This window comes from Sorex fumeus, unplaced genomic scaffold, assembly GCF_029834395.1.
Source record: "Sorex fumeus unplaced genomic scaffold, SorFum_2.1 ptg000017l, whole genome shotgun sequence".
In the NCBI taxonomy this organism is placed as follows: Eukaryota; Metazoa; Chordata; class Mammalia; order Eulipotyphla; family Soricidae; genus Sorex; species Sorex fumeus.
In genome coordinates this window covers 2,265,110-2,285,003 of record NW_026606074.1, presented here as the reverse complement: position 1 = coordinate 2,285,003, position 19,894 = coordinate 2,265,110, and the positions used below count along the sequence as shown (strand labels likewise).

Sequence of the window (19,894 nt, the reverse complement as noted above, 5' to 3'; positions counted from 1 at the left end):
CTGTTCACAGGCCGCCAGCGCTGGTCTCTGGCACCTCCTGGCTTCCCGAGTGTCACTGGGGGTAGCCCTCGTGACCCCCCCAGCAGCACTGGGGAGCTCCCCCTTAAAGTAACTTAGATTTTTGGACCTGGGAGATGGCTTCGGGATAACACGCTTGACTTGTCTGAGATTCCCAGGTTGGAATCCACAGCACTGGTGCAGGAAGGAACTCCCTCCACCCACCCACCCACTCCCAGTCAGATGTGCCCTCCCCCAAAAAACTCAGAGGCAAAGAGGCGTGGAAGAAAAGATTTCCAGCAGGTTGGAGAGAAGAGTCCAGGGGTTGAGGTGCCCGCCATTCTGGTGGCAGACCTGGGTTCCATTCCTGGCACTGCATAGCAACTCCCTTCCCTCCCCCTCCCAGGCCCACCAGGAGTAAGCCCTGAGCACAGCCAGCGGCTGTCCCAAAACCAAAAATAAAACACAAGTGCAGGTATGATTGCAGAGGTACTTTTTTGGGCTTTTTCCCGAAGAATTGTTGGTTGTAGTAAAAATGTAGAGGGAGAGGACTCCATCAACAAGGAAATGAGGGACTAGAGAGATAGTCCAAGAGTTAAGGCACTTTCCTTGCATGCCACCAACCCTGGTTAAATTCCTGAGCCCCACCAGGCGTGATCCCTGAGCCGAGAGTGAGGAGTAAGCCCTGAATACCGCTGGGTGTGGCCCCAGAACAACAACCAAAAATTAAGGAAATGATTAAATAGTTCATGCTATCTGTCTGCTATGGAATTTTTACAATTATGGATGAGATTGCTCCCCATTGATGTAATAAGAAATCTCTGATGTATCTCAGATATGTGTGAAGGAAGTATTTACATAGGTAGACAGTTGACAGATAAAATGGGTGAATGGGTGGACAGTGGAGTGATGGACAGACAGATAAATGAAGGTGTGGGCAAGTGGATGGAGGTGTGGGTGGATGAAAATGGATTGGTGGGCCAGTGGTCACACACACAGACACCATCGATTTCCCTTTTGTTTTTTTGTGGCTCTTGGGCCACACCTGTCAGTACTCAGGGCTCACTCCTGCCCCTGTGCTCAGGGATCACTCCTGGTGAGGGCCTTACTGGACGTCAGCTCTTCCCCTTCTTCTCTTTCCGTAGTTGGCGGCTGCAGGCGTTTTCTGCATAGTCAGTTCAGACTAGCCTGCTTCAGAATAAGTTGCCAGCATGTAAGCACCAGGAGAGAGCGAGATTAAGGAGCCTGAGCGATAGCTTCATGTTTGTTTGTTGTCTGTGTTTGTTTTTGAGCCACACCAGCCTATGCTCAGGGCTTGTTCCTGCCTCTGTGCTCAGAAATCACTCCTGGTGGGCTCAGGGGATCTGATGGGGTAAGCATCAAAACCCAGCTGGTCACATGAGAGGCAGCCACTTACAGCTGTACTGTCAGCAGCCTGGAGATAGCTTAAAAGACTAGCCTAGTATCTCTACCTGCAGGAGGCCTGGATTCCAGCCCTGGGCACTGCCAAGAGTGATCCCCATGCCGCAAGATTGGGAGTGGTCCCCTGAGCCCTGCCAGGAGTGATCTCTGAGCACAGAGCCAGGCGTAAGCCCTGAGCTCTGCAGGGTGTGGCCCCAAACACAAACAAAGTGAAAGGAGAAAAGGCCAGATCAGACAATGCACGGAATCCTTTAGGACAGGACCATAAGATGCACTTCATGTTCTTTGGAAAAGATGAGAGTACTTCTTACCTCTTGGCAACTGATAGGTATTTATCTGCAACCCCCCCCAAAACACACACACACACACACAGGCACACACACACACACACGCATGCATGCAGTCACACACGCACACATGCACACCTGCCACACCCTCCCAGGAATCGTGAGAGGTCCCAGAATTCTTGTGAAATCCCCCTCTGGTGAAAGGACAGCCCAATCTCTCAGCTACTGAAATGACCTAAGTCAGATCAGGTGCTGTTCTTCAGTGCTCCAAGGAATCTTCCTCCCTCCTTTGACAGTGGGTCCAGGTCCAGGGGGAAATAAAGCCTGTGTCGTGAATGAATCACACCCCAGCTGCCCTCACCCTCCCTGATGGAGGAGCCCTTGGATCTCTGATCTCCTGGAGTCTAGGTTTGTCCTGCAAATTGAGGAGACTGGAATGCTCACCATCCCCTTAGCAGTCCAGATAAGGATTCCAAGGTCCCTGGGGAAGGGGAGGGCACTTGCCTGAGACTCAGGGAGAGGGGGACTGGTATTCCAGGGCTATTCTGGCCACTTGGAAAAACCGTGTTCTCCCCTGGGAATCAGCATTGCCCTCCCTGATTGTTCTCTGCCCTGGGAAACAATTGTGGTGACTGAGGACTTATCCTGCTCACCTCCTCCCAGCTTGATTATTTCATGAATGTGTAACTAGAAATAACCCCCTGAGGGTTTTGGGGTTTGAATTTTGGGGGGGCACACTCAGTGGTGTTTGGAGCATACTTGTGGCTCTGCCCTCCTGGCCGGGCTCAGGGAACCATCTTATGTTGCGGGCAAGTGCAAGGCACGGGCCTTACCAGCTGTGCTGTCACTCCGGCCCTATTTCTTTAGTTTTTTAATGAAGTGAATCCATGAGAGATAGGTCGGTGCTGCAGTGCTGTTGAGGGCTGGAGAGATAGGACAGGGAGCATGCTTACTGTGCTTGCCTGGACCCCGGATGGATTCGGGTCTCAGAACCCCGTCGGATCACCTGAGCTCTGCCAGCAGTGAGCCCTGAGTACAGAGCCAGATATAAGGCCTTGAGTACTGCCAGGCATGGCCCTCCCGAGTAACCCCGACCGAACAGCCAGCCGGCCAAGAAATGAAGCGGGGTGGAGCTTGTGTGACACGCCCAAGGGTAGGAAATTGGGCTGTTGGGGGCATCATTGTCCAAAGGTTAAAGTTCTACCAGGACAGTCTCCTGCACAGAATGGAGGGGATTAACAGGTCATGGAAAAGGCAGGCATTTTCTTATTCCCCGATTCCTGGGCCCTGAGAGCTTTTCTCTCAACGTTCTCCAGAACTGCCCACAGGCTTCCCAGGAGCTGGAATAGACTTTCCCCCAGCCTCTCTGTGATCGTCTGCATCCGAGTGCAGAACTCCAGTTGATTCCTCGACAACGTTCTGCCGCCGGCTGCTCCTGCCTCTCTCATGGGCAGCTGACCCTGGGCAGTCCAGCTCTCCTGGCCTCATAAACCATTCCTGGCAGCTTCCTGCCTCCGTACCAGAGGCTTCTTTGCCCTGAGTTTCTTCAGGGGAGTACAGGACAGCTTGTGCAGCTTGGAAGGCCTCGGAGGTGGCCAATCCTCCCTGATCTCCAGCACCTCATCGGATCCTCCAGCACTGCCAGGACATATGCTTACTGTACTTGCCTGGATTCACAGAACCCTGTAGGATCCCCCGAGCAATGGCAGGTGTGACCCTGAGCACAGAGGCAGGAGTAAACCCTGAGCATCGCCAGGTGCAGCCCTCCCTTTCCCCAAGTCGTGATGTCCATTAAATAACTCCCAGATTCCTTTTGCCCCTCCTCCCCCAGGCCAAATCCCAACGCAGCAGTGGTTTACAGCAGAAGTGATGAGGGCCAGAGAGGTACAGTGGGTAGGGCGCTTGCCTTGCCAGTTTCACTCCCTGGGACTCTGTCCTGAGCACAGAGCCAGGAGTAAGCCCTGGACACGTCTGTAGCACGCACTCCCCCTCAAAATAAGAGAATGCCGGTGCAGGAAGCAGATTACCACTCATGGATTCCTCCTCCAGTCCAGCCATCCAGCCCCATACAGGTAGTTTTTCTGGTTTGACAGACAGACAAACTGAGCGACAGGAGGGGGAGGGGCTATATGCATAGAGATGCATGAATGGAAGGGGCAGCCCCCTTTGGGGGGGGGGTCCCCAGAGTACCTGCATGGAGGGGCTGCACCTCTGCCAACAACCTCCTGGGGGCTTTCTGAGCAGAGTCAAAGTCCGGACCGGGACCTGGCCAGTGGGCTGACAGCATATCTGCATTGTGGGATCCCCCAGCACCTACAGGAGTGACCCCCAAGCCAGGGCTCACTCCTGGCTCTGTGCTCAGGGATCGCTCCTGGCAGAGCTCTAGGGAGGGCCCTGTGTGGTGCTGGGCATCCAACCAGGGCCAGCCATGTGCAAGGCGGGCACCTCACCTGCTGACCTCTCTCTCCAGTCCAAGCCTTTGCATCTGGCTGCCAGTTCATAGCCATTGTACCCTTTGTAATGAAAGAAGAGTTAAATAAAACACAACAGGGGCTGGAGCGATAGCACAGAGGGTAGGGCGTTTGCCTTGCATGTGGCCTACCCGAGTTCGAATCCCAGCATCCCATATGGTCCCCTGAGCACTGCCAGGAGTAATTGCTGAGTGCAGAGCCAGAAGTAACCCCTGAGCATCGCCAGGTGTGACCCAAAACGCAAAAAAAAAAAAAAAAAAAAAAAAAAAAAAAAACCCACAACAGAGGTCAGTGTTTAAATCTTCATCAGTGAAGACTTAAAAATTCAAAAAAATTTAAAAAAAATTAAAAAAAATTAGATACTGGTCACTTGGACTGAAGGTAGAGTTGGACTTTGCGGGGCGGAGCTGCCGAGGGCTTTAGCCAGAGTTGGGATCTAAGTGACTCCATCCTTCAAAGCCTGGGTGTCAGCAGGTTGGGAGCCTCAGCCCAGCACCAGAGGGTCACACCTCACACACCTGGCCTGTCCGGCGTTCCAGAGACCTGGTGGTGAACTATAGAAGGCCATGGCCAACCTAAAGGCCAGTGGCTCAGGCAGCAGGGAAGGCACCTGCTCTCTCCCGGGCACTGTCGGGGGTGTGTCAGCCCCCCCCACACACAGCCGCTGACTCCTCCAGAACCCCCTCATTGCCAGACACCCACTTCTGCTGAACCCTCCCCTGATTCTAGCCCTGCTGGGACTCTCAGCCCACTTTAGGCCGGGTCCTGGGCACAGGGAGCGATAGGGCAGCGCATGGGGCCAGGCTCTGATCCGTGACACCTCACAGGGTCACCTGAGCCCCACCAGGAGTGCTCCCTGAGCACAGAGTCGGGAACAAGCCTGAACAAAACCAGGCGTCCCCCCCCCACCCTCCGTCTGCGCCTCCACTTCTTCATCCCTAAAACGGGGAGCTGACTACACACTTCGTGTTCCTGAGCTTGAACCCCGGCTTAGCCTTCTTGGGGGGGACAGGAGGAGAGCGCATCTCTCAGACGGGGCTCCGGGGCAGGCAGAGTGGGACCCCAGCACCACACGGTCCTGGGGTAGACCCAGAGCAGACCTCGTGCGTCCCCAAGAAAGGAAAATGAAATGAAAACGCACGGAAACGCAGAGGCCTCACCCCCCACCCCCAGTCTCCCGCGGGTAAGAAAAACGAGCCCAGAGAGGAGCTGCCTCTCGCCCGAGGTCACACAGCCGCGGCGGGGAGGGGGCCGCGAAGGCTGGGTGGAGGGTGGAGGGGCGGTGGGCAGCGTCCTGGGGATCCAAGGGGACCCTTGGCGCCCGCGTGTCTGCCCGCTCCGGAGCTCCCCGCGGGGGCGCAGGGGCCGCGCGGGCCGCTCCTCCGGGAGCGCGGTGGTCCCGGGAGGGCCGAGGGCCGGGCCTCCCCGGAGCGAGGTTGTGCCGGCTCCGCGCCGGCGGAGCGCCGCGGCCCAGAGCAATTAACGCGGCTCCGGCGCGGGCAGCCGCCTCTGCCCCGGGCCGCGGGGGCGGGGCGCCCGGCGCGGCTGGAGCCGGTCACCCGGCGCAGCCCCTTCCCCCGAGCCCGCCTTTCATCTCCCCGCGCCTGGCGCCTGCCCGCAGCCCTGGCTCGTCTCGGGCCCCCCTCCGCGCCCCCGCCCCCCGCCCCCGCCTCCTCCCCGCCGCCGGCAGCCCAGCGACCGGGCGTGGGGCTGGCAGCGCCCGCGGTGCCCCCCGTAAAGCGCACGGCGCGGGGAGGGGGTGCGGCGACGCGCGTGCACCGCGACCTCCACCCTTGCAACCCGCGCGACCCTGCACGGGACCCCCCATCTCCGAAGCGCGGGCCGGGGTCCCCCCGTGCGCGCGCGCATGTGCTGCGTGAGCCCCTCCACCCCTAAATGAGCGCGTGCTCGAGCTTCTGCGTCTGTGAAATGGGCCGAATCTACTCCCGACTATTGACAGACCCGGGCACTCAGGCCCTGGGGGCCGAGCCGCAGGCTCTTCGGACACGAAGGGGTGACCGCCCCCCCAGGAGCCTTCTTGTCCCGCCTGAAAATTCTGCGGCCACCCTAGCCCCAATGCCCGGCCCCCACCGCAAGATTCATTTTGCAGAGGCCAGACAAATTCCAAGAAGGGGCCGACGCCGCTCCTGTGGGTATCCGTGACCTGCCAGTAAAAAGGTTCCTGCTTTGGAGGCTTTTTTTTTTTTTTTTGCATCGATTTCTTCTCTTTATTTCTACTTCACTTTCCAGGCTGCTGGGGGTGTGGACCCTCAGACCGCGCGGAGGTTAGGGGTTATTCATTAGCTCTCTTTGGGGGATGAAGGAGACAGCAGGCTAAGAGAGGCAGAGGCCGCCAGGAAAAGGTGAATTAAAGTTCGGCACACCAGCCAAGGCATCACTGGGCTCTCCCTAAAGAGTCTGCCTGCCTTCTCCCAGCTACAGTCTCCCTGCGCTGCCTCTTGGCTTTCCCCCCAGGAGGGAGATGTTGGCCAGACTTGGTCCCCCTCTCTCTCACAGTCTCCGCAGCAAGGCTTTGAAATTCAGGTATTTTTAAATCTCTAGTATTTTCTTCTTGGAGGCATCTTAATTTTCTTCTCTGCGTGGACTTCAGACTCAGGAGTCGCCAGGAGAGACAGTTTCCTCTTTCAGAAAAGTTCATTCGGATAAAAGAATTCCGGTTAATATACATTTGTTTTTAAAAATTCCCCGCAATGAGCACCAAAATGAGCCAGTAGGAACATGGAGTTTTCAGGAAAGATGATAAAACAGTGGTTGGGTACAGCCCAGATTCTTGTACACTTTGGCATCTGGAGGCTGAACGAATTTTCGGTTGGCTTCCAAAATATATAGCCTGCACTTTGCCGGATACCTTGAACCTAGTCAGGACTGACCTGAAAGTGTTTGAGATGCATCTCAAGCAGACTGTCACAGGCATGACTCAAGGGGGAAACAGACGCATGTCCAGGTAGCTTTCATAGTTGTTGTTTCTTCAAAAGACTCTGAACTTCCAGTGTCTGGGAGGAAAAAAGAAAGAAGAAAGAAAGAAAAGAACTCTGATTGTTAGTACCTTTACAGGTGGTATGAGAGACTTTTCCAGGACCATTGCTAATCAGACTCAATGGACAGCCCAGTATCCTTCAGAAATCAAATGGTAGCTCTTCTGATGAGCAAGAGGCCCTTAAGGCAGAGATTTTTTTTTGGAGGGGGGGTAAGGGTGGAGAGGAAAGGTACAGGGAGAAGTGCTCTGGGGAGTGGAATCAGGGAATCTGGTCTCTGAGGCTCTGTGGAGTTGTGAAGCTTCCATCTTTAGTCTTTACATTGTCCTTCCTTCCAGGGCTCTGGGAATTGTTTAGAAGTAATCTGTGTGCCAGGCTCTGAGTTGCTAGGCACTGTTTACCTTGTCCAGTGGGGGATGTTGCTCAGAAAGAGAAAAACAAAGCAGGGCAGATTGGAGTGAGTGTATCGGAAGTGCTGGGTCAAGAACCAGTGGCTTCGGAGGGGTGGCGGACCAGTGCTCTCTCCCTGAGTGGACCAAGGCGGTCATCACTAAGGCTTTGGAGATATAATTACCCAGGATATAATTGACGGTGGGATGGGAATACCCAGGCTTCCCCCCACCCCCTTGGATTTGGGGCCACACCCAGAGATGGTCAAGAGTTACTCCTGGCTCTACTGTCAGGAATTATTTCTGGCCATGTTCAGGAGACCATATGAGGTACCAGGTTGGACACGTGCAGAGTAAGTGCCCTTACCTGCTGCACTCTCTCTCCAGATTCCAGCGCAAGATGTTTTTTAAAAGGCCAGGTACAATAAGTAAAAATTAACTTCCCCGTCCAAATGCAGTGTGTGCTCGTGAACACACACACACACAGAGATACACAGGTGAGGGCTGTACACAGTTGGAACTGGGTGTTTCAGCGATTTGCGCAGGGGAAGTGTGAATATTCTGGGCACAGTTTCCTCCTTTCTCTGTCACCTAGGACAGAGACCCTTGCACCCAAGCAGCATGCAAGTATAGGCTCCTACTAGTGCTGGCACCCACAAATGCCTGCTCTCTGAGAGAAAGCTGGTAATTGAATGATCCACAGGAGAGATTGGGGCAAAGTCAACTTGCAGTTGTTCCAGGTGCTGAGCGCGCACCTTGGGGGCTTGTAGAGGCGGGGATGGAACGTCCGTTTAAATGTTCCCATTGGAACTCTTCAGGAGCCTGTGGTCCCTGACAGGGCCCCTCTTCTAATCCGGGAACGAGCAGGCTAGCGGATCCCCTCGAGACGCTCGCTAACGGCGGCGGGCGGGATACCCTACCAGATGCCTCGCACGTTTTTTATGATTTTTTTTTCCTTAGTAGTTTGTCGACCCTCGTGTTTTCCAGGACTGATCACAAGAGTCTGTGTCCAATTTGAGAATCGAGTAGACGCATCATCCATGTCTCTACAAGGTCCCTGGCAGGTTTTAAACAAGTTCTGGCGGTGGCGGTGGCGGTGGCGGTGGGGTGTGTAGGGCGATCGAGGCGCGGGGTTGCCTTTTTTTTTAAAAAAAAAAAAAAAAGAAGGGGTCAAAAGAGACTCGCGAACTTCCTCTTTAAATAATCGGCCTTAATTACGCCTTGGTCTTTTCAGTTTTGGCGTGATTATAACCCTGGAGGGATCGCCTAATAACAACTCTGCTGACTGCTCCTGTAATTAACTCCTAATTTATTTCAAACAGGAAAAAAAAAGAGGGGGGCTGGCCTCTTCGGCGAGAGCCAATCGGAGGCGCGCGCGCGTGACGCCAGCGCCAGAGCCGGCGCCGATTGGCTGGTCCCGGCCTCCCACTTCCCCTCGGAGGAAAGGCTCGGCTCCCGGCGCGCCCCTCCCCGGCGTCCCCCTCCACCCCCCCAAAAAAGTTTGAGTCGCCGCGGCCGGGCAGCCAGCGGAGTCGCGCGCCGGGAGCTACGGGGGACAGAGAAGTCATGGCTTCTCCGTCCAAAGGCAGTGACCTGTTTTCGTCCGACGAGGAGGGCCCGGCGCGGGCGGCGGCGCCCGGGCCGGGGGGCGCCGAGGGGGGCGCCGAGGGGCGCCGCGTCAAGGTCTCCAGCCTGCCCTTCAGCGTGGAGGCGCTCATGTCCGACAAGAAGCCGCCCAAGGAGGCGTCGCCGCTGCCGGCCGACGGCGCCGGGGCCCCGCTGCGGCCGCTGCTGCTGCCGGGACCCGGCGCCCGCGACGCGCACAGCCCCGGGCCGCTGGTCAAGTCGGAGACCCCGGAGGACGGCGCGGCGTGGATGCAGGAGTCGGGCAGATACTCGCCGCCGCCCAGTGAGTTGCGCGCACGGCCTGGCCCGGGGAAGCGGCGCACGGAGCGGGGTGGCCGGGCCGGGGGTCCGGGGGGTGGAGGAGACACGCGCGCCCCCCTCCCCGCCCCCGCTCTGGCACCGCCGCAGCCGAGCGAAAGCGTCGGCGCGCCGCTCGCATCACCGCGCTGGCCCGGGACCTCCGCGCCGGCGCGGCTCCCGGACCCGGTCGCGGGTCAGAGCGGGGCGGGGGTCCCCAAGCAGTCGCGGACTCGGGGTTCTTGGAGGGGCGGGGTTCTGCGGCTGGCGGGGTCGCTCGCTTGTCGCTGGTTCTCATCCTCAGCCCCTGGGGCGCACCCCGGGGCCGCTTAGTGTTGGCTGCACTGCCCACCAGTGAAGCCAGCTGGTTGTGTGTCAGGTCAGGGGGTGTCTCCAAAGAGGGGGGATCCCCGTTGCGGGGGGAGACCGTCTCCAGCGTCTGCCTCGCCGGGCGCCACGGTGACGGTGGCGACTCGACGCTTTGCAAGAAAGTTCACCGTCCTGCGAAGCGCGCGCCTCCCTCCCCACATCTCGCCCCCCGAAAACTCTTTGAAAGGCGAGTTAAGTGTGAACCGGGACCGAAATCAGCCCATCGCGGGGGCCCCTGCAGTGACGGATGCGCCGGACCCCACGGAAACTAGAGACCGGGAGGCTATGACCCTATCCCCCAGGCCCCCCTCTCCCGCCCCCCGTGGCGGATCGCGCTTCGCTGGGAGCGGGTTCAGCTGGGCCCCAGTCATAATTAACAGCATTCCAGCGCTTGAGAGTTTACAAAGTGATGCCCCTTGTTCACCAGATTGGAGATAGGACCCGGGACCAGAAGCTGACACTCAGACCTTTGGGAAAGACAGGCGAGATTGGACCCAGACTCCAGCCCCGGCTTCACTGCCTGCGCCCTGATTCTCCTCCCAGGACCTTGGTGTCTCTGCAGACACCTGCGAACCAGCGAGGCTGAAGCCCCTGGAGTTCATTTCTCTTCAGCCTTAGGGCCCTTTATAGGCAACACTTGTTGCAGTGGCCAGTTTGGCAACAGGGCTGAAAAATCCCTTTCCTCTCTCCTGGTTTTGAAACTTTCTTTCTGTGGGAAAGGTGAGAAAAAGGTAGAGTTCCCTGTTCTATCCCTGGGCCTGCGGACCTCTTTGAAGCCAAGGCTTTGCGTCTTTGGTGTGTGTGTGTGAAAAAAGCCAGGCCAGTTCCCCTAGTGTCACCAGCTGTCCCCTCTGGCATCTCTCCCCACCCTGCTAGAAACTCTGAAAGATGCAAAGGGCGTGGAGATTAAGGACTCAAAGAATTTAAACTCCAGTTTGCACAGCGCTTTATGGGACTTTTCACCATATTATCTTATCAGATCTCTGTGTGGCAGAAGTCGGCCGCGGGCCCACAGATAGGACAGTTGAGCAGAGTATCCACCGAGTTTGGGCTTGACCAAAAAAAAAAAAAATCAACAAGCAACGACTTGGAAACACTGAAAGATCTGGTGACTGAGAAGGCCCTGGGCATTCTGGGAAAAAGCAGTGCGCACGTATGGTGTTGAATTGACCAGAAAAAGAACTATTTTCTGGATGGTAAACTAGAGGTCCTACTGTTTGACAAAAGGGCTGGAGGGCTGCATATTCATATGGCATATTCATATGCCAGGACAAGTACTGGCATTCAAGTCCATTCAAGGATTCTGGTCTTGAGGGTCTGGGGGCACAAAGATCAGACTCCCCTACGTCTTTAGGCCTGCCTCTGGGTCCCCCCCCACCCCCATCGTGCTTTGTAAACCTCTCTGCCACGAAGACTTGAGAAGAGGTGGCTTGAATTGATGGGTTAGAAGCAGCCTTGGCCCTTGGAGCAAAAAAATAAAACCAAGTTCAGGCAGAGAAAAAGGGGGGTCATCAGTGGGGCCTGGAGGCTGGACCTAGAAATGTGGGTTCAGGGAACGACAGGTGAAGGCGCCTGGGGCTGTGGGAAGGAGCCACCGCCAAGGGCCCAGTTTTGTTATTCGGAGGAAGTAGGATAAATGTTGTTTTGCTTTGTATAATCGCATCCTTCCTCGACTGGCTTGAAAATTGGGGAGGGGGCAGAGACGGAGTGGCTCACTGGAAGGGCGCATCTTGGGGTGGCGATGGACGCACCCACATTTCAGAATTCCAAGACAGACGCTGGTGTCCCAGTGCTCTTGGAAGCGCGGCGGCTCTTCTCTTCCTCAGCTGGGGGCTGGAGAATTCGCGAGTCTGCCAGACCAGACGGTGTTGATCAATCTCTTATTTGTAAATGAAGGAGCCGGCGCCCGACTTTGGGGTTTACTTAGGGATTAGCATATGCAAAAGTAACCCTCTGGGAATGGGGGTTTTTTCTTGTAAATTTCTTTGGTTTTTGATTAATTATTGACCCCTCCCTTCTCTGACACTAAAGAGGGAGGGAGTGATGGCTTCTGGGTGCCCCACTGGGGGACTCCTTACCCTTTTCGCCCTTAAATGGAGGCCGGGTTGGGACTTGTGTCACCCACAAGTCTGAATTGTAAACTTCTCTCCCAGGCCACCAAAGTAACTAAACAAGAAATGCGACATTCTCCCTGTGAGGAGTTTGGAGTTATTTTTGTGGCTGCGTTGGGGAAATTAGCATAGCCCATAAAAGCCAAATGCAGAAAATTAATTGTTTAGCGTGCCCCCCCCCACGCCTTCCCCCATCACCTCCCCTGGAGGAAGGAAGAGAAGCCCCGTGTGAGCTGACGCCCGGCGTTCACAAAGCTAGCCAGTGCCGGCACTATAATTGGATCCGTTTTAAATATGGAGTCTGGACAGCGTGCCTTTTAGTTGGCTGGTGATTAATGAACTCTTTCTAAATGCTGTGACCAAGGACTCAGGTCTACGTTCGATCCGAGCCCTCGCAGAACCAGCCGTGGCTCCCTTGCCGTCTCGTGCCTTCCTTTCCAGAGAGACCCAGAGTTGGTTTTTGCTGTTTGGGATTTTTTACGTTTATGGGCCAGTGGGACTTTCCCCCTCCTCCTTAATCAAGTTTATAAGACCCCCGCCCTGCCCCGCCCCCACCACCCGGCCTGGAGACGTCAGCCTGTCCTAGCAACTAGTGAAAGGGCTTTGCCCACTGGGGTCCTCTCATCCGGATGGCTTCGGAATGACAGTTGAGGGGCTGTTTACCTAGTGACATTGTGGCTGCCAGCCGCGCTGTACTCCTGAGCTCGGAGAGGAGATGAGTCCATTTTTCCTGGTCTGGAGAGGGGAACCGACCTAGTTTCAGGGACCCTTGTCTGCTTTGCTGCAGATCCAGCCTGGGGGTGGGGAGGAGATGAGTGTGCACCCCAGTCCTTATTTCAAGAAGAGCAATTTCCGCTCAGAAGTTTTCTTTCTCCAAGAAGCCTGCGGCTCTCCTAGTGGCCGTTGCTATTTAGAAAGTTCGAGGACTTCTGGCTGTAGTCTACCATTTCAGTCCCCCAGCTTGTCAGGGAAAGGGCTCCCGTTTTCAAGAGAGCACTGGAGCCATCCAGATGCAGACAAGGAGGAAGAGGTCAGGACCGACCTCCCTTTGCTGTGCTAACCCCCCTCCCTCCCCCCTCTGTTCTCCAGGACACCTGAGCCCCACCACCTGCACCTTGAGGAAGCACAAGACCAACCGCAAGCCCCGCACCCCGTTCACCACGTCGCAGCTCCTGGCACTGGAGCGCAAATTCCGCCAGAAACAGTATCTGTCCATTGCCGAACGGGCCGAGTTCTCCAGCTCCCTGAACCTCACAGAGACCCAGGTCAAAATCTGGTTCCAGAACCGCAGGGCCAAGGCAAAAAGACTGCAGGAGGCGGAACTGGAGAAGCTGAAAATGGCGGCGAAACCCATGCTGCCCTCGGGGTTCAGCCTCCCCTTCCCCATCAACCCGCCGCTGCAAGCTTCCCTCTACGGGGCCTCTTACCCTTTCCATAGACCTGTGCTGCCCATCCCGCCCGTCGGACTCTACACGACCCCCGTGGGCTATGGCATGTACCATCTCTCCTAGAAAGCCGCCCCTTGCCGCGGCCCAGCTGGCAGGACCCGCTCCGGACTCACGCCGGCGTGTGCTCATGTGTTCGTGTGCTCGCCCTTGCGTGGGTGCATGTGCAAACACCACGCAGCACGCGCCCCAGGCCAACCCCGGCCATCCGGTCATTGCTCCAAAAACCAGTTTTTAGACGGCAGGCATTCAAGGCCCTTTTTCTTGGTGTCAACTTCCACTGCCTCCTTCCTCACGCAAAGATTGTCTCCAGTGATACATATAAATGAATACTGTTTTTATACAGCTGACGTCAACGTTCAAATTCTTTGGAAAAGTGAAGCATATATATATGTATAAAATTTATTTCTAGCTCTCCCCCTCACCCCTTTTTAAAAAGTCTTTAAGATATAAGATTTAAAATATAAGGATAGCTGAAAGCCGGTTGGTTTTCCTACGAGGGGGAGATATCTTGCTGGCAAAAGGTTGCAGCAGTTGGGATTTTGATGGGCGGATGCGATTTTTTTATTTTTAAAGGAAAACAAATCCTAGAATTAGCTACAATGTCTAGAAAGTAGGTACAGGTGCTTCCTCCAGGCCTCCCGGTTTTTGCATTTTAATGTGCACTTTGTGCATTCAAAAGTGCGTTAGAGAACCACTGGCTTCCATCCTGTTCCCTCTGCTACATTGTTACACATTTTACCTTTGTTTGTATTTGGAAGATCCCTAACAGGAGGAGATGAGCAAATCCCAGAAAGGCCTAAGGAAAGGTGGGGAAGTGGAGTGCTTCCTAATTCCTCTCTGGGGTCCCTCTTGACTTCTTTGCAGATAATTGGAGAGTGAGAAGTTGAAAGTAGACTGCAAAAAGTGTGAAATACTAGGTAGGTCAATCCTTACATATTGTAAAGGTAATAGAGGGCGAGCTGGGGGCAAGGAGTAGTTAATTGCCTGCTTTAAAAAAAAAAAAAGAAACCCGGACTATTTTGTAACCATAGCCTACCTATATGCTAAATATTTAGACCCAGAATGAGGAAAAAAATCATGCTTTCTCTGTGTGTATCTATTGTATGTGCTGAACGTATTAGAAAAAAATTATATACTTTTTAACTTGTTGGGGGCAGAGGTTAAAGGCATGTTTTGACTTGTTGAAAGGGATATTGTCAAACAGCCCCGTTCCCCCCCATTTCACCCCCATATCCTTTTATCCCTTTGAAAGGGTGCCTTGTATAATTTTATATATTTTATTGAAGAGTTATTTCTTATCTCTTATTCTGAGTTAAATTAAATGTTTGTTTTATTGCAGTCAAGTTTTGTGCAAACTCACAATTATTTTAAGAGGCGCTCTACAGTACTTCGCCGGGCTTAAAGACAAATCTACCTCCAGACTGGGAATTGGGATCGGATGGGGAGGGTGGACAGGTGATTTTTATTATTATTATTTGCCTGTGAATCAACCAAGAATTGCGGCCAGATTCAGCCTGGGGAGAAGGGAACCCTTGTGGAAAAGAGTGGAGCGGTGCTTTGCAAAATCTCAGTCCTGAGGAATGAACCCACTGACCGTTTTTGTCAAACACTGAGAGACTTGAGTTCGGAAGGATGGGAGCCTCAGGGTAGAATCTGCAGTGGTTTGTAGATGATCAAAGGAGAATCTTGAACTTGAAATGGCCCTGGTGACCAGAGCAACAAGTTGGTAGTGAGGGTGACGAGGGTCACGGTGCGGCATGGCTCGTTGGGCTTTGTGTGCACCCCTTGAATGTCTCACAGTTCCTTAACCAACCCGTTGGGTGTAGAGATGACCCCCCAACCCCTCCAGATTCTCAGCTTTGAAGGGGGGCACAGAGGGCTTTATTCCAGAACCGCCTTCATTTGCAGTCTGTGTTTAACCGGGTCTAGAAAGCTTTGGGTTGGACTTGGGAGGCAACCCCATTAAAATAAATTGGTTATGGGTGTGTGAGAGGCAGTGCAAGGTCAGAGTTTTTGCCGCGGCGTAAGTGAACCAAGTGGATCCCGATGATGATACTTAAGAGAATCAGTCGCTCTTCTGGGCAGTAGATCAGTGCCTCAGACCCAGTTAGACCGTCGCAGCAGGTGTGAAGAGCAAAGCAAAGTGCCCTGAGACGTGGAACCAGGGCAACCCTAGGATTTAGCTCTAGGATGAAAGTTTCCTCTACACTCAAGGCTGGAAAGCCTCGCTCCCTTCCGCGTTCTGAGGGAGGCAAGTAAAATGGCCAGAGCCCCCCCCCCCCCCCAACTCCAGGGCTGGAATTTCAGATGCTTTGAATTTGGGGACCGGTTTCTTCTCTGGCTGCGCCCTACTCAGGCCAGTCTCCGCTGTGCCTTCTTGCTGTCGACTGCCCCAGCCAGGTAGGTAGCCGGCCCCACCTCGTGGAAGATAAGCCTTTTCCGAAGGCCAAAGCCGCCTGGGTTGCGTCATCACCCGCCAAGTTGGGACCCTAATTAGCCCTTCCACTGGCTTTCTTCCCTGGCGCCGCTCGGACCCCGCAGCCCGGGGCGATCTCAGCTCGGCTTGGGGGTAAGGGTGGGGGGATCCCCAGACTATGCTGCCGGGATCTGGGTGATGACTCAGTCTTGCCTCCCAGTGAGGAGTTGGGGGTCGCGAACCCCAAAGCGCACTGGGGGCAGCATGGGAAAAGCATCCAGACAGAGCCCAGCGAGTGTCCCGAGTGTCCCGAATGTCCCAGTGAAAGGGAGACGCAGAAGGCAAGCTTTTGCAGGAGGGGAGGGGCCCCAAGCAGAGCCTGGAGTCCCCGTGGACTTTGCCATCTCTCACCCGCTGGCCAGCCGGTCGCTGTGTCCACCGCAGCGCTCAGGCGCCGCTAGGTCACAAGCGCCTTGGGTGACCGCAGCTGTGCACAGGTGGACCAGAGTTACCAGCTTGGGGTGGGAGTACACCCACTTGCAGGGCTTTGCTCCGTGCCCCCTGAAAAAAGAAGGCAAATCGGAACATCTCTGTTCTCCAAGTTTCCCTGAGGTCCAGAGCCGGGAGACCAAAAAAAAATAAAAAGGTTCGCTGGAAGCAGGGGGGCAGGAAGGTCCCAGGCGGAGACCAGCGCGGGTGCCGCCGGGTGGGCCCAGCAGTTGGAGCGGGTGTGTGCGGCTCTCTGGGTAGGAGGGCGGACGCAGAGGCTTCGCTGCCGCTCCTTCGCCTGGCAATACTGGGCGGCTGGGGGGGATCTGCCACTGAACCGAACCCCCTTTTCCTGCCTCCTCTCCATCCCTCCTTGCAGCCGGCAGGGCTGGCGGGAGGTGGGCGGCGGAGGCCTGACTGCGGGTTCGGAGCAGAGCCTCGTCCGCCGCATCCGTCTCCCGGGGCCACTCGCTGTATGAAAGGCGCTCGCCGGCCGCGGGCTGGAGAGCCCAGTGCCGCCGGGTCCTTTCGCCGCCGCTGCCGGGAGGGGGTGGGTGTGTGACCCGTCGCTTGTCAGTGAAAAAAATCCAAATCCAACTCAGTCCCTTTGCTCCCCCCTCCGACTCCCCTCGGGTGATGTTCGGGCCTCGGGAGTGCCAAGAGGAAGGAAAGTCAAAGTTGTCAGCTCCGGGACCAAAGTCGCACCCCCTTCTCTCCTCCCGCCTGCCTCCCCGCGAATACAAAACAGGAAAAATGACTTTCCCAAAACACCCTCCCCCCCACCCCTTCCCAAAGCAGACCCGGGAGTGTGGGGAGGGCAGCGGCTGCGGGAATCCCGAATCTTGCCCTGATAAGGCTGGGGTCCTAATCAAATCCAAAACCCTGCTCTCCCAACCCACCTCCGACCCCAACTCCATTTGTGCCTGCGAAGACTTTGATGTCTCCTGCGAGTCCTCCAAACAATTATTATGATAATTTTCAACAACCTGGTATTTTCCATTACTAACGGCCCGGGCTTTGAAGTTACACCTCATAATTTCCTAAATTAAATAAATCATTTTAACTTTGCACTGGGAGGCTTTTAATAGCAGAGAAAGGAATATCATTATCTTATTGAGGCCCAATTGTGGCGGCTCCAGCCTGGCTGTAGCTAGGGGCAATGTAGGTTCGCTCTAACTGACAGACTTTATTAACCTCCCATAACTCTTAAAAGAACATTTTTATATTTTCTTTGATTCCCGCCTCCCCCTGCTCCCGCTCTTGTTTTAAAGCTGCCCCAACCTTTAATTAGTGCCTAATATGAAAAGCATTATTTTTTTAATGCTATGTAATTTACCAGTGGCAACAGGCCAACTGAACAATTGTTTATTAGACTGGGTTTTCACACAGGGCAAAGAATGCCGCTCCAAACCCAACTTTTCATGGGTGGTTGCACTAATTAATACAGTGCCTGCGCCTCCTAGGGGGTTTTCAATATTGAAGCCCATGGGGGCGGAAGGGTTTTTTTTTTTTGAAGACCAGCTCCCAGGACCCTCTCCAGCTCGCCTTCCCCCTTCCTCCCTTCTCTTCCTGCTGTTTGTATGCCACTCCTGGGAGTCAGCATGGACAAACTCCCCAGTCTCCCCTCAGTCCCCAGGGACTCCCCCAGGCAATGGCCCAGGTTTCCCCTGCACCTTCATGAGCCTGAAGCTCAGGTTTGGGCCCTTCCCTCCCCACCCCCCACCCCCCAGCCTGCTAGTAATGCCCAGAGAGAAGTGCGGGGTCCCACCCCATCCTGCCTGGAGGTGTAAGGGTCCTGGTCCCATCTTGAGTCTGGTGTTGAGGGTCAAACCCAGCCTGTGTGTGTGGGGGGGGGGGCGGTTCGAGGGACGACACACCCACACAGCCTTGGGCTCGGCTGTTGATTCCGCGTTCATTCCTGTTCTGCTTTCCGAATGGAGCTCACAGTAGGCCAGCACCTTCCCCGTGCACTGCAGTATCTCTCTGGCGTTCTCTTCCTTGTGAAAATATCTTATTTGCTCCTTCAAGATTCTCTGCTTGCTTCCTCTCATTCTTTCTCCTCTTTGAACGATATTTTATCTGTACACATTTCATACCTACCCCCTCTTCCCCATCTCTCTAGGGTTCCCGCTCTCCATCTGAACGTTCTCCGAGTGGATCTCCTTCTTCTCCAAGTTAAGCTGCGCGGCCCTGTCGTGTTATTTCCCCGCGTTACAATTGCTTTCTTAAAAAATTCCTGCGTTCTGGAACCCTCCCGTCCCGGTTTCTGTCCTGGCCCGGGTTCCACCGGTTTTTGCGCCGCGTCCTGGGGCAGGGGCCTGGAGGTCGGCGGCGGTCCTCGCCCCCAGACCCTCAGCCGGAGGCGCCAGAGACGGGACCCCACCCCGCTTCTCCCTGGCACCGGGGGCGTGGCGGGCAGCGAGGGGCGGGGTAGAGCCGGGCTCCCCCCACCCCGCGCGCCCCCTGGGGCCCCGCCCGCCGCCGCCGCCGCCCTCCCGTTTGAAGTCGCGGGCCGGCAGGAATGCGGCCGGGTTATCAATCACGCAGCTGGATCCCGAAGGTCTCGGCCTAATCACATTTAATTGCTCGTGGAGGCCCACTCTCGCCCCGGGCCGGCCGCCGCGCTCAATTACTCCCCAAATACCCGCCATCAATAAGGGCGCGCCGACACCACCCCGGCCCGGCCCCGCGGTCGCAGCCGGCCAGGCGCCCTCCGACCCCCGCCCCCTCCCTTCATTAAACCCACACTTGGACGCCCAGGGGCGGCAGCCGGGCGAGATCATCACAGTCCGCCGTTCGAGGGGCGCGCTCGGGCCCGGACGTCCAGCCGCGCCCGGGCGCCCGCGCGCTGCCGCTGCGTGCGCCGACGCGCTCGCCCCGGAGCGCCCGAGTCGGGCGCGCGCTCCCCCGGCGGCCGTGGCCCCCGACGGCCCCGGGGCGCACGTGGGCCGTGACCCGCCCGGCGCGGGTCAGGGGGCGATCCCGCGTGGCAAGAGTGCCCCCCAGAGGCCGGGCACGGAGCTGGGGCCTCCCCGGCTACGGGGGTGCCGGCCCGCGTCTCCGCCGTCTTTCCTGCGGCAGTTCTGCAGATGAGAACTCCGGGCCCCCTCTAGGCTTGCTCCTGGGCTGCAGTTCATCCTGCATCACTTTCCCTTTTCTGTTTTCTGGGTTTTTTTTTTTTTTTTTTTGCTTTGGGTCACACCCTGTGCTGCTCCGGGCTGACTCCTGGCTCCGTGCTCAGGAATGACTCCTGGCTGGGCTGGGGCGGGGGACCCTAAACAGGGGCAGAGATTGAATCCGGGCTGGCCACATGCAAGGCAACAGCCGCATTTGTTCTACTCTCTCTCCAACTCTGAAGGGACTTTTTTGGGGGGGGGCAGGGGTCTCCCCAGCAGTGTTTGAGGACCTCCTTGGCCACATCTGGAGAGCTAGGCCAGGACTCATTCATTTGGGGCCAGTCATGCTTGGCGAGCCCAGTGGTGCCAGGGATGTCACTTGGGGCTGCTCTGGCCTTTGGTACCCTCCCCAGGCTCAAGACACAGCACTCTGGGGCCCTCTTCTCTGGAGCTGGTCATT

General features: G+C 56.1%; 2 protein-coding genes across 2 annotated transcripts in view; one reads left to right on the top strand and one right to left on the bottom strand.

Annotated features, from left to right (window-relative positions):
- Positions 1-19,894, bottom strand: part of CNOT8 (CCR4-NOT transcription complex subunit 8) — a 266,035-nt gene that overhangs the window by 117,982 nt on the left and 128,159 nt on the right. The gene's annotated exons all lie outside the window — the stretch shown is intronic.
- On the top strand, positions 9,108-13,476 carry MSX2 (msh homeobox 2). Its single transcript, XM_056112292.1, has 2 exons — positions 9,108-9,471; positions 13,055-13,476. Exons 1-2 carry the CDS (start codon positions 9,129-9,131, stop codon positions 13,474-13,476), a joined length of 765 nt encoding a protein of 254 aa, XP_055968267.1. The 5' UTR covers positions 9,108-9,128.

Coding starts and splice junctions, on each gene's coding strand:
- MSX2 (XM_056112292.1), top strand. CDS start 9,129: ATGGCTTCTCCGTCCAAAGGCAGTGACCTGTTTTCGTCCGACGAGGAG. Junction 9,472..13,054: donor CAGATACTCGCCGCCGCCCA/GTGAGTTGCGCG, acceptor TCTGTTCTCCAG/GACACCTGAGCCCCACCACC.